Here is a 13,782-nt window from a genome sequence, read left to right as displayed (position 1 = left end):
CATCATACATTTATTATGATATGATAAGATTTTCCAGAATTGCTGGAACAAATCCCTACAATTCTTGACGGAGAAAGAAACGAAATAGGCTATGGAATATTCAATATCTGGATTCCTGCTGCTCAAAAAATATTCATCGGAGCGACTAGTGAATCCTTCACTGATTTTGGAACCGTCAAAAAGGTGAGAACATTTTTATTCTGAAAATCTTCATCAATGAGTTTGATGGGGCACGTAATATTACTGACTCTGAATTTTTGACCTGAAATCCCGGGCTTATGGTTTAAAGAAGTAGGCTAAAAGATTCGGCAACCCTAACTATAAGTTTGGAACTTCCCACAAATCGCGGCATTACATACTTTTGAAAATGTCAATGGATGTTGGACTAGTGGCAACGACCCGATTGTTAAATGGAGCTCCTGACTCAAAGGACGAAAGAGATGGCGAACGTCCGGCATCGAGGAGCAAGACACGTTTCGATTGGAATGACTTGTTGGCTCCTAGTGAGCACGCCATCGCATTTCCAACCATTCCACCTCCAACGATAACTGCATCATAGTACGACGACGCATTCTTTGCACAAATAATAGTTCCACCGGGTAACTTCATCTGAAGCAAGGAGGCAATGAATAGAAAGTCAATATTATTTCAAATATCTTGACGGTCTACACCTTGATAATATGTCGAATATGAAACTAGATATAAGCTATTCTATTTAAAAATCTATTGTAGTACACAAACTGAGAAAATGCATAGAAAATTACACCGAAAATGAATATTGAGCAGAAAACGGGAGAAAAATGGCACAGAAAACGAAAAAAGGACATGGGGAAGAGGGAGAAATTGCAAGAAAAGACCTAATCGTCATGTAAAAACGTCAGACGAGGACCCGTAGGTTTACACTAAAAAGCTAGACTAAAACAAGAAAAAGGTGATCTAAAAGCTGGAGGCGCCGGTCCATTTTCTGATTTCTTCGTAGGAAACCCAGAAGGTGAGAGACCATGGAGCCATTCGGATGTACGAGGGAAGAAATCCTTTGTACAGAGAGAAGAATCCTTCATTTCGAATGATTTTGATGTAGCAGTCGATGACACCGTTGTAGAGATCGACGTGGGTGTTCTTTTTGTGCATCCTGAACATTTGTATGATGAGAATTTGATATGAACTTTTGAAGCTTACATTTTCGCATCCAATTCGTGTCTAATCTGATCCATCATGCGAGTCTTGACGACATCTGAAGGGAGAGAAACGATGGCAGCGGACAATCCGGCACAAGAACTGGCAAGAGCATGTGTCAGCCAATTATCCTGAACGATTCTCAGCATTATTTTTAGATTACAGAACATTCCAGAAGTTTCCAGAAATGGACGAGAAGCGATTTTTCGAAATTTTGCAAATTTTTAAACAAATGTTTTCTTTGTCTTTATATGAATCTGCATATTTTCCTACACTGTATATATCAGTAGGATTTACTGCTCGTTTCAGGGCATAGCTTACAATAGTTATCGTTGTGGGGTCTTCTGTACCAGCCACTGGCGTTTCACTCCCACAGCTTCAATTTTTTAACCGACATAATACTCACCTTGAATTGAAAATGATCAATAAGCCCATGTTTCACTCTATCATAAGTTGCAATATCAGCCATATTCAACAGAGCAGCTCTCTGACAATTAGGCATCCATCCGATCCACAAACCAAAGAATCCTTGAGTTCTGTATAAGGATCGAAAACAGTCGATTGCTCCAGTGTAACGCAACGGCTGATTTTGTAATCTTCTCAACCCTTCCATCTGCATTTGAACTTTCACCAAATCCGTCGGGCTAGCAGCAAACTGGGCGATGAGTCCGGAAAAAGCTCCGCACAACATAGATTTCCAAAGTGGGAACGTCTTTTCTTTCTACAAAAAACATCTCCAGATTAAAAACATTTATTTGAACCTACATCCTTATCAAAGGTTAATAGACGAATTTGCTCATATGCACCCATTCGGATTCCTGTATAAATGTAATGTCTCGTGATAGCTGGCGCTACTCCTGTCCATAATGCCATTGCTCCTTCTCTTCGAATGATGTCATATGTCACTTGGACCATTCCTGTATATTTCAATTCTCTTCCAAACGCTCTCGATTTCTCGAGGACTAACCTCCTCTGGTGAACTTATTTTTGGCTATTTGCAGTCGTGTTTTTGTTATATCCAAAGGATATGTGACTGTTTCGGCTACTAACGCAGCTGTACATGATAAAAAATACTGTAAACAAATTCATTTTTGTTAATAAATACTTTTTTGAGTCTTACTTTTGTTGCTATTCGTTTAAATGTTTGACTATGACCGACATCGGATGAGTTTGAAGTGCTCGTGACTGCGGACGGCATCTGGAACAAAATAAACTAGTTTTTGCAGAAAATTAAAACACGACAAGGCAACTTTGATTGAAGTTTATATCGAATTGCTATCAAGAGTCATTATTGTACAGGCTAGTAAAAAATCGATTGACTGAGAGATATTGTTATGATTAATTTAGATGAAAAAATTTTAGAATCAGTTCACAGAAACCGAAAGTTTCATCATTTCCGGTACGAAAAATGTCAAAAAAAAAAGAATAAAACAACAACACTCCGCTATCCCGCATCGAGCTTTGTTTAGCGTAAATCCACACTGGAATTTTTGCACCAATTTGAATGCAATTTTTTTTTCAATTATTCAGGGAAATTTGGGTTAAAGACAGGAACTTGAAAATGGAAACTGTGAAAGATAAAAAAGTGCTGATTGAAAATCTATAGGACAACTTGTGACGTCTATGCCAAGAGTGTCGGCAACTGGCCAGTTTAATTGATATATCCCTTCCTCCCACTGCTTTTTGGTCGTTTCTTGTGTGTGAGTCTGCTGTGTTTTTTAGTTTGTAATTCTCATTGAGTTGTATAGTTTTTTGCGCAGTCCATTTCCAATTCCATAGACTGCAAGTGTAGCGAGTGAGTGTGGATGCGCGATGAGAAAAAAAACGAGCGGCTTCCTGTCTGCACTCTCTTCGTTTTTCATTTCATTTCAACTCTCTCTCTCCGTCCAACCGACCTCCTTTGACTTGTCGGAACGATTGACGTGGATTTTGATTTACGGGCGCGTTAGCATCCGAAAATTCACCTGAACTGATTAATAGATTTCGAAACCTAATCACTCGAAAAATTCCAGAATCTACTTACCTTCTCTCACAGTCCTTTGTGATTTCACAACTCATGAGGAAAAACTTTCCTCAATTAAAAATCAGCAATCAGCTGTTTTCCGCCCCACATGATTCTTGTGTCTCCGATTGATAACACTCCAATTGTACTTTCTAAAAATCTACCCATTGTTGTCTCACATTTTTCTTTTTTTAAACGTCTTCGTCTTTCTTTCTCGCCGTTTTTTTCCCTTTTTCTTCGCCTTGTTGGGTAATTGAATAATTTTCGTGTTTGTCCTCCAATAGTTAGTTACATGTCCCTCAAAAGCAAACATGAAAGTTCTTACTATGAAACGTTTCACTGTTTCTGTATGATGAAACTTTTGTGTCAAATTGAAATCAGCAAGCATTGAAACTATCGCTATTTTTACTTTTGGCCCTTTTCTCACAACTATACAATTCTCCCCTTCGAAATGATTCACTTTCTATAACAACAAAGAAAACTGTCTCTGCTTTTCTAAAACTTACCGAAATTTCGTATCTAGTCTAGTGTATTCTCGTCCTTTACGATTTGGAGAAATTCCCACTAATACATATCAAATTTCTTGCTCTTTGAGAGCTTTTCCTCACCACATCCTCACCTGACTTTCTTTCTCATTCTACGTCTGTCTGTGGCGCCACTCTCTCTCAACTACCACTCAAAAATTCGTCAACTTTTTTTTTAAGTTCAAACAACTCAATCAACAATAAATACAACTACAAGAAGAACCGATGTGCGACGAGCAAACTCAGAAATTGCTCGATTTGGCCAATGGCCAGCGGTAAGTTATTCGTTAGTTGTTCCGGGAAAAAAAACGTCTTGAGTTAGTTTCAGACCTCCTGGAAGTCGCCTTGTCATTGAACAAGGAAGTTTCGCCAGTCGATTATGGTGGGTCGTGAAAGCTCCGTTCAGAACGTTGATGTGTCTGTCCTTGGTTACCGTATTCTTCGCGACATACTTTGGATTTATGCTGCCAGTAATGTGGGCAAGGACAGTATGGTGAGTTTTTGTTTTTTTTTCAATATTGTCATCTTGTAATTCTAATCAGTAAAATTTGGTGACTCATTTTTCCATGCATTCCAGGCCTCGATTGTACTGGTTCGTTGAAGGAAAGCTCTACAGATGGCTACAATCGTTCATCGCCTACTGGGGATACACTGCCGGTTACGACGTCTATGAGTACGGAGACGATGTGACGACATACTATAGAGATGAACGTGTCTTGATGATGTGCAATCATCAGAGTACTGCCGATGTTCCAACTCTGATGACAGTTCTTCAGAACAAAGGAGTTGCCAGCAGAAAGACACTCTGGTTGATGGATGTTATGTTCCGTTGGACGCCATTCGGAATCATTGGAAACAACCACGGAGACTATTTCATTCAACAAGGAAAAGCCACGCGCGACAAGGAGCTCGTGAGACTGAAGAAGCATTTGCACGATGTGTTCTGGGATCGCGATCGCAGATGGGTCATTCTTTTCCCGGAAGGAGGATTCTATTACAAACGAGTAGAAAGCAGTCAGAGGTGAGATTAATTTTAGAATATTCAGCGAGAATTCTTGATTTTCCAGCTATGGAAAGAAGAACGGATTCCCTCATCTCCTCTACACCACTCTTCCTCGAATGGGAGCCGTCAAGGCGATTCTCGAAGAGGTTGGACCAAGAACAGTGGATGAAGACGAGCCAAGAGAGCGTAGCAATAGTAAAATGAAGTTACTCAAGGACACTGTCGGAGCTATCCGCGAAAAGAAATATGTCAAAGGTGGGCTTTAAAAATTTACCAAAAAATTTACTCGGTTCATTCGAAAATGATAAGAGATCGATGCGAAATTAACTGATCTAGGGGAAAAAAACTGGAGAAAATATGAAAATTTAAACATCAAAGGGGAGGAAACTCGTATAATATTGAAATCTGATTAAGGAAGAAGGAATATGGTATGTAACATGAGGGAAATGAAAAAAGGAAAGATAAGAAAAACGAAGGAAATGATTATGTGAGGTAATATAATTAATTGATGACGAGCTGTGTGGTCGGAGAAACATCGAATTTCGTTTTGTGTTCCTCGAAAAGGTCGCGCAACTTGTTCATATAGGTCTCATGGAGAGTGTCGATCTGTTCTTGAGTTGGATTCAGTGTCTTCTCAACTGGAATTGGAGCACCTAGCACTGTGTTGATTGGCTTTCTAAAGTATGAAAGTTACTTTGATTTCAACGAATCTAACCCTCCCACCTAAAAGGCAAAAGACCGAATGTGTAATTGAAGACACCTCTTCCGTAAAACGCCGGTGGTGAGAATCCCAGAATCTTTTTCATCACCGTCTGGAATTGTCGAATCGAGGAGCCCTTTGGATTATCAGCCTGATTGAAGATGTCATTTTCACCGAATGAATAGCAGGGAACCAGTTGAGCGCCAGTTTGAAGTGCAATCTTAACAAATCCCTTTCGTTTTTTCAAAGTCAAAATATGGCATCCCGGATGGGCATCGAGTGCTTCCTCAGCTCCACCAACTACCAACACAACAGCTCTTCCCTTCTCTTCATGCTCCAAAACGTGTTTGATACTCTCTCGACTGCAATCAATCATGCCGTGGAGCAATCCCCATTCTCTTCTCCATGGAGTCCAGAATTGACCAACCAATGTGCACAGATGGAATCGGATACGTGGCAAAGTGTCGAGAATTCCAGTTCCATTAGTGGCAAAATTGATGAAAGCAGCCATCGAGATAATTCCATGTGGATGGTATCCAATCAAATAGTTGTGTTCCTCGGGCATCTCAGAAGTCGTGTGCATTTGAACGGGGAAGTAGTTGGCATACCAGGAATGAATTCGTTGTCTCTGGAACCACTCACTCCGATAGGCACCTTTCCGTGGAGAACTCCAATCATAGATCATCCAAACGGCATAAACAGCAATCAGTGGCCAGAAGACCGTGTAGAGCAAGTAGAGCGGAAGAGTGAGAACGAGGACGGGTGTGAAGAGAGTGATGAAGAAGAAGTGAAGAGCGCCCAGCGTTTGAAGACGTCGAGTCAGTGGGATGTTCAACGGCGCCCATTCCACTCCGAACAAGTGTGGCATCTGGAAAAGAGAGTTATATTATGAATCGTAAATGGTGAATGATCAATTTTTCTTTGTTAGAACGGGGCGAGAATTAGAGAAAAAAGTTAGAGAATCTAGTTGCTCTGCCGAGACAAACAAAAGGAAAGAACAGAAAAAGAAAGTGAGGGAGGAGGAACTCGATTTATCAAGTATCTGGCTCTGATCTAGCCCACGACCGCCCACTAAGATGTAACATTGGGCACATCGAAAACAGACAAAAGCCAGGAAAAACATGGATAGAAGATACAAAAGATAGTCTGCGTGATACAAGAACTAAAGAACACCGCCGTCTCGGGATACGGAAATACGGTGTGATTTCTCTTCTCATCACCTAATCATTTACATGTGTTTATCAAGTTGATAATATCAAACAAATGATCTGTCTTCCGCCACGATTACTTCTTCCATTATATATTGTTTTCGTTTCTATATGAAGAAGGCGGGATTCAAATTTGCAGTAAACAAGATAAGAAGAAGAAGTAGTAGTCACTGGCACAAACAAGGTTCGAGAAACTATTGAAGACCAAATGCTGACACTGAACCTTTTGTGAGGAGTATGTGTGTGTCTCATCTATGCGCGCTCGAGTGAGGAAGAACAAGAAACAGGGAAAGTAGGAGAAAGAATAAAAAACAGCAAAGACGTTTCAGAGAGAAGCGAACACATGAAATTTGCATTGCTTTGTTTGAATTGCGTTGAAATGAAAAAACAGATGGAATAGTTGATTTTTGATTGTGGGAAAACTAGGAAGCTGTGTCGTTGAAACGGGGTCAATATTATTTTGGTACAAAAAATAGGTAGCTGTTGCAGAGAAACGTCGGTGGCCGTGGCCGAGGGTCCCACAACGAAAACTACCGTAACCTAAAATTTAATTTGTTTTCCGACTTTATTTTCTCGATTTTCACTGAATTTTGTCGGATTTTTCGCTATCGAAAAATCGGAGAAAATCAGTTAAAACGAGGTAATAAATCCGGAAAATCAACATATTTTTAGATTACTGTAGTTGTCGTTGTAGGACCTTCTGCCACGGCAAACGACGTTTCTCTTCCACAAATTCCCTTTTTTAATCCAGAAATCTCCAAACTTAGGTTTTTAATAATTAAAACATATGCTCAACTAGACAAAAATCAGCTGTCTTATATATAACGAAAATTGAACTTTACACCTGAATGTCATCTAACCGTTGAACTTTAAAAATCATACCACCCCTTACAAACAGTAGAATCAACCTTCCTATTATTCAGACACTCGCCCACCCATCAAGTATGTTCTCGACGTCACCATCGCTTATCCCAACGGAATTCCACTGTCACTTGCCACGTTCGGACTGGGAACTCGCGAGAAGTGTGACATCGCAGTCAACTATAAAATCTACGACGCGGCAGAGGTAAGCAGAGAATAAGAGTTCCTTGTTTATTGGAATCGTTTCTCTATGATAAAAAATTGCTGAAATCAGCATAGAACTTCTTAAATGATCACATACCTTCTCCTCACTGTCTGTTCGATCTAACATGGTTGAATGGGTTGACGAGAAGATTCTGAAAAGGCAAAGATTAATGAAATTGATTACGTTACAGGTTCCATTCGAGGACGAGGAGAAACTACGAGATTGGATGTATGAAGTGTATAAGGAGAAGGACGAAATGCTAGGTAAGAAACAAAACATTCAATCATCGTTTTCTGGCGAATTAGCAGAAAAACGACGACGAGTTGTTTGCTACGGTTTTTCTGCGGAACGGTATCTGATAAGTGATAACGAGAAAAGGGGTTGGGAAATCAGAAACCGGTGGTCGGAGAAGAGAATTCAACAAACTGATGAAAGAATTTTCATAGTTTGAAAAAATTAGGAAAATTGTATTGTTTTCGTAACTACTTCATGTTTACCTGCGAAGAAGTGATCAGGTAGATCAAAACTTTAGATTAAAGAAAATCAATTTTAAAATCAAGATTCTTAACCCAAAAAAAGTGTTTTTTTTTTGAAAATCAGGAATCAGCCACAGGGTTCCAAAAGGCCTGGTCAGAAATCGTGCCCTGCGAACGTGAGATCTGGGCTTCGACATAAGTATCAAACGTACAAACGTAAACGTACAATAAGCCAAAAAAAGCTCGTTGATCAAGAATAAACAGGTCAAATCTAGGTCCATTTTTAAACTAAAATTAAATTTCGTCTGGCCTAAAAGTTATCACTGTGGCGCGATTTCTGACAATAAGTTTTTGAACACTGTGGATCAGTTCATAGTCTTGAAAGTAGGATTTCGTACGTTGTTTGCTTCAATTTGAGTTTCGAAAATCGGGGAACTTTGATTGGAACTGATTAGAGTGAAGGAAAAGTGATAAGAAGACAGAGAGAAGGACGACATTCGACCTTCGCACCTACTACTATGACTTATTTATCTATGTTTCTCTCTGTCTCTCGATTTCTCTCTTGTGAAATCTATTTTTTCGGAGAAATGTGTTTGTGTGAAATCAAGGAGAAAGAGCAACTGATAATGGGTGGAGAAGAAGAAGAAGGAGATGCAAAAGCGATGGGGGAATTCCCCGATAGATTACATCAGATACCGAAAAACATCGGACAAAGGTCGACGACGATTATTCGGTTAGCAATTTTCTGATGGTCATCAGTGATCAGTGCACTCGATTCACGTGAAGATTGAATGAACAAAAGACATGAGGGGGGGGGGGGAGGGGGTTCCTTCTAAAAGCTTCGGGACATGTCGTTACCGTCTTGATAAAACAGGCGAATGGAAAGGTTTCAGACTATAAAAAATTTTAGGGTTTTAAAATTGACCTTTTTCTGGATTGAAAGCATTCTGAAATTTGAAAATTTCAATTTCTTCTAAAGCAAAAATTGTTGAGTTTTCCGAATTTCAGAATGTTTTCTATCAGAAAAAGCATATTCAAAAACCCTAAAGTTGTTTTGTTTCCTTCTCCATTCGTCTGAAATGTCGGAGTCCTTCTAAACGGGAAAGGGTGCATGTAAACTAGAGAAAATCCATGACCCAAAAAAGACAGTCTAAAACTTTGAACTATAGATCGTTAGGTTATCGTTATCAGTTGTGATAGATTTGTTTCAAAAAAAGATATGATAATGATGACTTTCCATCAATCGCGTACACCTTCTTCTTCTTTCAGCTCGCTACTACGCCACTGGTGAATTCAATCCAGGCGAGAAAGGAACACGAATCGCCTTCTCTTGGGCGAAAATCATTGGAATGTATGGCTTCTGGTTTGGATCGTTTTACGCCCAGTACAATGTTTATTCCTACCTCATTACTGGACTTGTCAAGTTTCTCCTATTCCCGTTCTCCTCATAATTTGTCTTTTCTCTGATGCTCCCCCAGGTTTTTGTCTCTTTATAATAATATATTCCGATCTCTTATTGTTTTCAATCCTATCCTGTTCAACTTTATTTTCTTTTTCAATTGCTTTACAAGTTGATAGTTTCTTTTTCCTTATTTTCTCTTCTACGGCTAGCGCATATTCTGTCCATTTTTTATAGTCAGTTATCTTCCTCTGGTAAACTTATGGTTGTTATTCTTCTCACATCTCTCATATAATAAAATCAAGAATTTCGTCGAACATATTCATAAATTGGGAAACACCTGAATACTCTCCGAATCAATAGTAAAATGATAGAGCGGAGAATCCCGAGAATATGAATCGAGAAGCATCAGTGTGATATAAAAAACGGGTGCATTTGGGACAATGGGCGGAGCGAATGAAACAATTCGAAGTACACATATCGAAAATTAGGAGACCGGTGTCTGTGAGAAAATAATGATGTTCTAATACGCAAGATTGGGGTAGAAACCTAATAGATTCTAGAGGGGGAAGGAGGAACATGGTAATTTTGAATGTTTTCAATTGGAACATAATATAAATTTGGATAAGGGAGCAATTGACAATTCGCAAATAATCACATGGTGATTTTTTATCTAAAAAACGAAATGGAAATGCAATATATGAACACAAGACGGGTATGGACCATAAACAGCAATGTAGTTCGACATGAATTCCCATTTTAATTTGGGAAATAATTAGATGCGGACATTGAAGAGGTAGATGGTTGATTCGACATATTGAGATGTTGATGGAGCTGTTGTTGTTGGTTTTGAAGACTTTGCATTTGCATCTTTTGCACTAACAAAGCGTACATCTGCTGCTGACGATGCATATCTTCAGTGGTAGGTTGTTGAACGCTTCCAAACGGACTCTCAAAGTTCGAAGTGACATCAGGCGAATCAACAAAACTCAAAAGACGGCGTTCTGACGGTTGTGTAGGTTTCGAAATGGTAAGATTAGCTGCACCTCTTCGGGAAAAACAACATTATCATAAAAATGATGCCAAACACTCACTTGACCCTCATATTTGGGAATATTCCTGAAATTCCCTGCATGAATCCGAAATTCTTGCGATCCTCTCGTGGTCCCCACAAGGCCTCTTTCGAGAATACGGTTGCCAGCATACGTTGATAGTTGTCCGGAACCTTCTGTTCCCAAGCTGGTACCTCGAAATCCGAACGACAAAGGACCAGTTCAGCGGAGCACTGAAATTCTACAGGTTATGTAAAATCGGGTTTCTGGTAAAATAGGCTCACAATTCTAGCTTTTTCCGCATCATAAATTTCGAACACACCGACCATCACGTCTTCCTGATTTGGTCTCGATGGAGTGAAGGCACTTTGAGGAGGCGTTGGGGTGACTGAATAGGAAATAAACAGGGAAATAAGTAGGATAGAGTTATGGAACTTACACTCCTCTCTATCACCAAGCTTTTTGAGAACCCAAAGTTTCTCTTTTATATTGTAGCGCCATCCACGATACTGTCTGAAACATGAAAGTAGATCTCAGAGATCAACTGAAACGAACAATTCACGAGCGGCATTCAACTGCCAGACTTCTTTGGGAAGGTTGTAGAATATGTAGAAGAGCTCGTGAACCCCGAACTTCTCCGGTATATTGAGCAGCATATCGAAATTCGCCTGCAGCGTACGTCCAGTGTAGTAAACGCTTGGAACTTGGTTGTACTGAAATATTCAAAAGTTTGATTCAATCATGCAACTCCGTTTTCCTTACTGTCAACCCCATACTAGTTGGCAACAATGGCTGAGTTCCGAATGGGCCAGAGAACGATTCCCAGATTTTCTTGGGACTGCAAAAGAAATTGTTTTGAATTTTAAAACGAGATTTTCTAACTTTGGTTCTTGAGTCTTCATCGGAACGCCCAATTCATTCAGGTCAAATCCGATCGAAGTCATTTCGATGTTCTCATTGGTGACCTTTTCGCGCAACTCTTCCTCGGTGAGAGATGCAACATTCGCATGAACCGATCTGTTTTTGACGATATCGAGAATCGGCAGCATCGCAGCCATTCCAAACTGATCAGTCAGCATAGTTGATGGAATGTTGGTCATTTCTTAAAAATGAATATTCATAAATAATTTTCCACTGGGAAAAATCTACCTCCGTTTGGACCAAGTATTATTTTTGGCACATCCGATGGATGGAAGATGCAGTAAGGTGGAACGTTAGCGACATTCGCAAGATTTCCAGCTGACATCTTCTTCATTGGTCTGTCGGGCACCACATCAACATCTTTGGGTAGCTCCTTGAGCTCTTCCCTGCTAATTTCGGAAAGAATATCTACATTCTGCTCAATTTTTGGAGCCGACGGCACAATGTGGTTAGTGTCTTTCTTCGGTGTATTATTCTCCTTGTCGTTTTCCGCTGAAGTTGCCGATTGCGGAGAATGATTGTGCACACGAGGTCCTCCTCTTCTTTCAGGAACTTTCTGCCCGATTTTCGAAAGTTTCATGAAAGACGGGGCAGTGTTAGCTGCATTTGCATGGATCGTCTTCTGAAAGAAGATAATTTTTATGGGAATCTAAAGGAATTAATCAGATTTTTATAGTTTATGCTTACTCACCGGACGAACTCTCATCGTTCGAATTTTCGCATTCAAGCAGTCATTTTTTTTTTGAGTAGGATACAGACGAAGAAAGAGAAAGTGATAACTCCTTTTCAATTCAATCAATATGAACAGGTCTTCTCACCTTTACGTTAGAGATAACTTTGTTTACCGTCAGTGTTAGAAAGAACTTTTAGAGACTGTCAGCTCACTGTTATTCTAATATGATCCTGAGATCCAAAAAAGACGGCAATATATATGTATTTATGTTTTTGGAAAATGAAGGACGAGGCGAGAAGGAGACAAAAGGCTTGTGATCGAAAGTAAACGAAGGTTATGTTTTCTCTTTCTGTCGCACGTGTGTGTCTGTGTTTTTGTTGCAAAAGTGAGTTTCAAAGTCAAAGACTCAGGAGTACTAGAGAAAAAAAGAAGAAATACTAGGTGTATTGATTTCTGGTGCCAACTTTTTCAAAAACAAAACGGACCTTTTTTGGAGAAGAAACGACGACTGCTTGATTTTGAGCGAAACGACTGTGTTTGAGACTCCCGCGTGGTGGCCGTTCTTTCACTGGCGAACCGTTCTTTCTCTTGCCACTATCCACCGACAAAGGACCGCATGAAGATTTCTTCTTGCCGTCGAAGTCGCCTTTGCTGATTCTCGAAGTAACTCGGCCATTTCCAACGACCTCAGTTGGTGTTGCCCCTCGGCTCGAGGAGATTCCACTATCATCCGCAACAGCCAAATCACCCTAAAACAAAATCAAATTGCCTCAATTTCTTCAAGATTATTCTCGCACATTAAAATGTTTTCCGGTGTCTTTCTCTCTTTCCCTTTTTTGATACTTTGACGGAGTAGAATGAGAAGTTCCTCCGTGAGAGTTGCGCATTCCCGGAACACCTGGAAGAGCTGGGAAGTCCTCGCTTGTGATCATGAACTTGGAGTCCATGATGGCGCTCCGTCCCGAAGTGCCACCGCCACGTGAGCCACGCCAATTGCTGCTTGAACGAGCTACTTTGGCACCGCCTTTCTTGTGAACTGAAGGGCTTGACTGAAAATTTAGGTCAGGTTAAAAACTAATGTAACGGTCGTCGCTTACGCTCTGTAGTGAAGCTGGGCTGCTGTCGGTGCTGTCACTTTTTCCGCTTTTCGCTAAGCTCGTTTCGGCGCTGTGCACAGAATGAGCTCGTCCCGACTTCCAATGAGCTTCGCTTGAACCCGAAGAGGATGTAGTGTTGTTTACTGACGAGGGCCCTGATGTTCTACTTCCACGCCGGACCATTCTCGAGTGCCCCGCTCGTTCCGGTGGATGATTTGATTTACGTCTAAAACTAAGTTTTCTCGGTGATATGATTGAAAAAAACAACCTCTGCACCAAGCGATGTGTTTGACAACAATGTGAAGGAATTTATTTGATAAGGAGACTTTTAGTAGTTTCTAGATTATTATCTGAAAAATGTACTTGCAAGAAAACGACTTTCAAGAAGATAAAGAGCGCGAGAAAACCGAAAAATAGCTGCGCGGGAAGTCCTAAAAAACAACTTTGTTTTATTGACCGACTACGGTAGTCAAATCCGCAGAGAT

The 13,782-nt window shown here is 40.2% G+C and overlaps 5 protein-coding genes across 5 annotated transcripts in view; 1 reads left to right on the top strand and 4 right to left on the bottom strand.

Moving 5' to 3' along the window:
- Cbr-coq-6 overlaps nt 1-609 on the bottom strand; it is a gene marked incomplete at both ends in the record, with an annotated part of 3,387 nt that extends 2,778 nt beyond the window's left edge. Inside the window, one exon of the mRNA XM_045237985.1 lies at nt 360-609. Coding sequence (XP_045096732.1) covers nt 360-609 — 250 coding nt within the window. The remainder of the gene's footprint in view (nt 1-359) is intronic.
- A 327-nt stretch (nt 610-936) lies between these two features.
- Cbr-ucp-4 lies at nt 937-2,374 on the bottom strand (the record flags this gene model as incomplete). Its single annotated transcript, XM_045237984.1, has 6 exons — nt 937-1,132; nt 1,180-1,307; nt 1,583-1,897; nt 1,942-2,093; nt 2,144-2,249; nt 2,297-2,374. 6 exons carry the CDS (start codon nt 2,372-2,374, stop codon nt 937-939), a joined length of 975 nt encoding a protein of 324 aa, XP_045096731.1.
- A 1,553-nt stretch (nt 2,375-3,927) lies between these two features.
- On the top strand, nt 3,928-9,606 carry Cbr-acl-14 (the record flags this gene model as incomplete). The annotated part of the gene is made up of 7 exons (XM_002637482.1): nt 3,928-3,977; nt 4,031-4,195; nt 4,280-4,723; nt 4,770-4,960; nt 7,537-7,679; nt 7,870-7,942; nt 9,425-9,606. The coding sequence occupies 7 exons, from the start codon at nt 3,928-3,930 to the stop codon at nt 9,604-9,606; spliced, it is 1,248 nt and encodes a 415-aa protein (XP_002637528.1).
- Nucleotides 5,207-6,273, bottom strand: CBG19252 (the record flags this gene model as incomplete). The annotated part of the gene is made up of 2 exons (XM_002637483.2): nt 5,207-5,381; nt 5,429-6,273. The coding sequence occupies 2 exons, from the start codon at nt 6,271-6,273 to the stop codon at nt 5,207-5,209; spliced, it is 1,020 nt and encodes a 339-aa protein (XP_002637529.2).
- Nucleotides 9,607-10,313: 707 nt separating the features above from the next.
- On the bottom strand, nt 10,314-13,480 carry Cbr-tag-153 (the record flags this gene model as incomplete). Its single annotated transcript, XM_045237983.1, has 10 exons — nt 10,314-10,602; nt 10,649-10,839; nt 10,891-11,119; nt 11,162-11,319; nt 11,369-11,444; nt 11,489-11,708; nt 11,756-12,176; nt 12,686-12,949; nt 12,998-13,249; nt 13,298-13,480. 10 exons carry the CDS (start codon nt 13,478-13,480, stop codon nt 10,314-10,316), a joined length of 2,283 nt encoding a protein of 760 aa, XP_045096730.1.
- Nucleotides 13,481-13,782: the final 302 nt, after the last annotated feature.

This window comes from Caenorhabditis briggsae, assembly GCF_000004555.2.
Source record: "Caenorhabditis briggsae complete genome, chrV, whole genome shotgun sequence".
In the NCBI taxonomy this organism is placed as follows: domain Eukaryota; kingdom Metazoa; phylum Nematoda; class Chromadorea; order Rhabditida; family Rhabditidae; genus Caenorhabditis; species Caenorhabditis briggsae.
The sequence above is the reverse complement of the archived record's forward strand: the minus strand, read 5'-3'. Positions and strand labels throughout refer to the sequence as shown.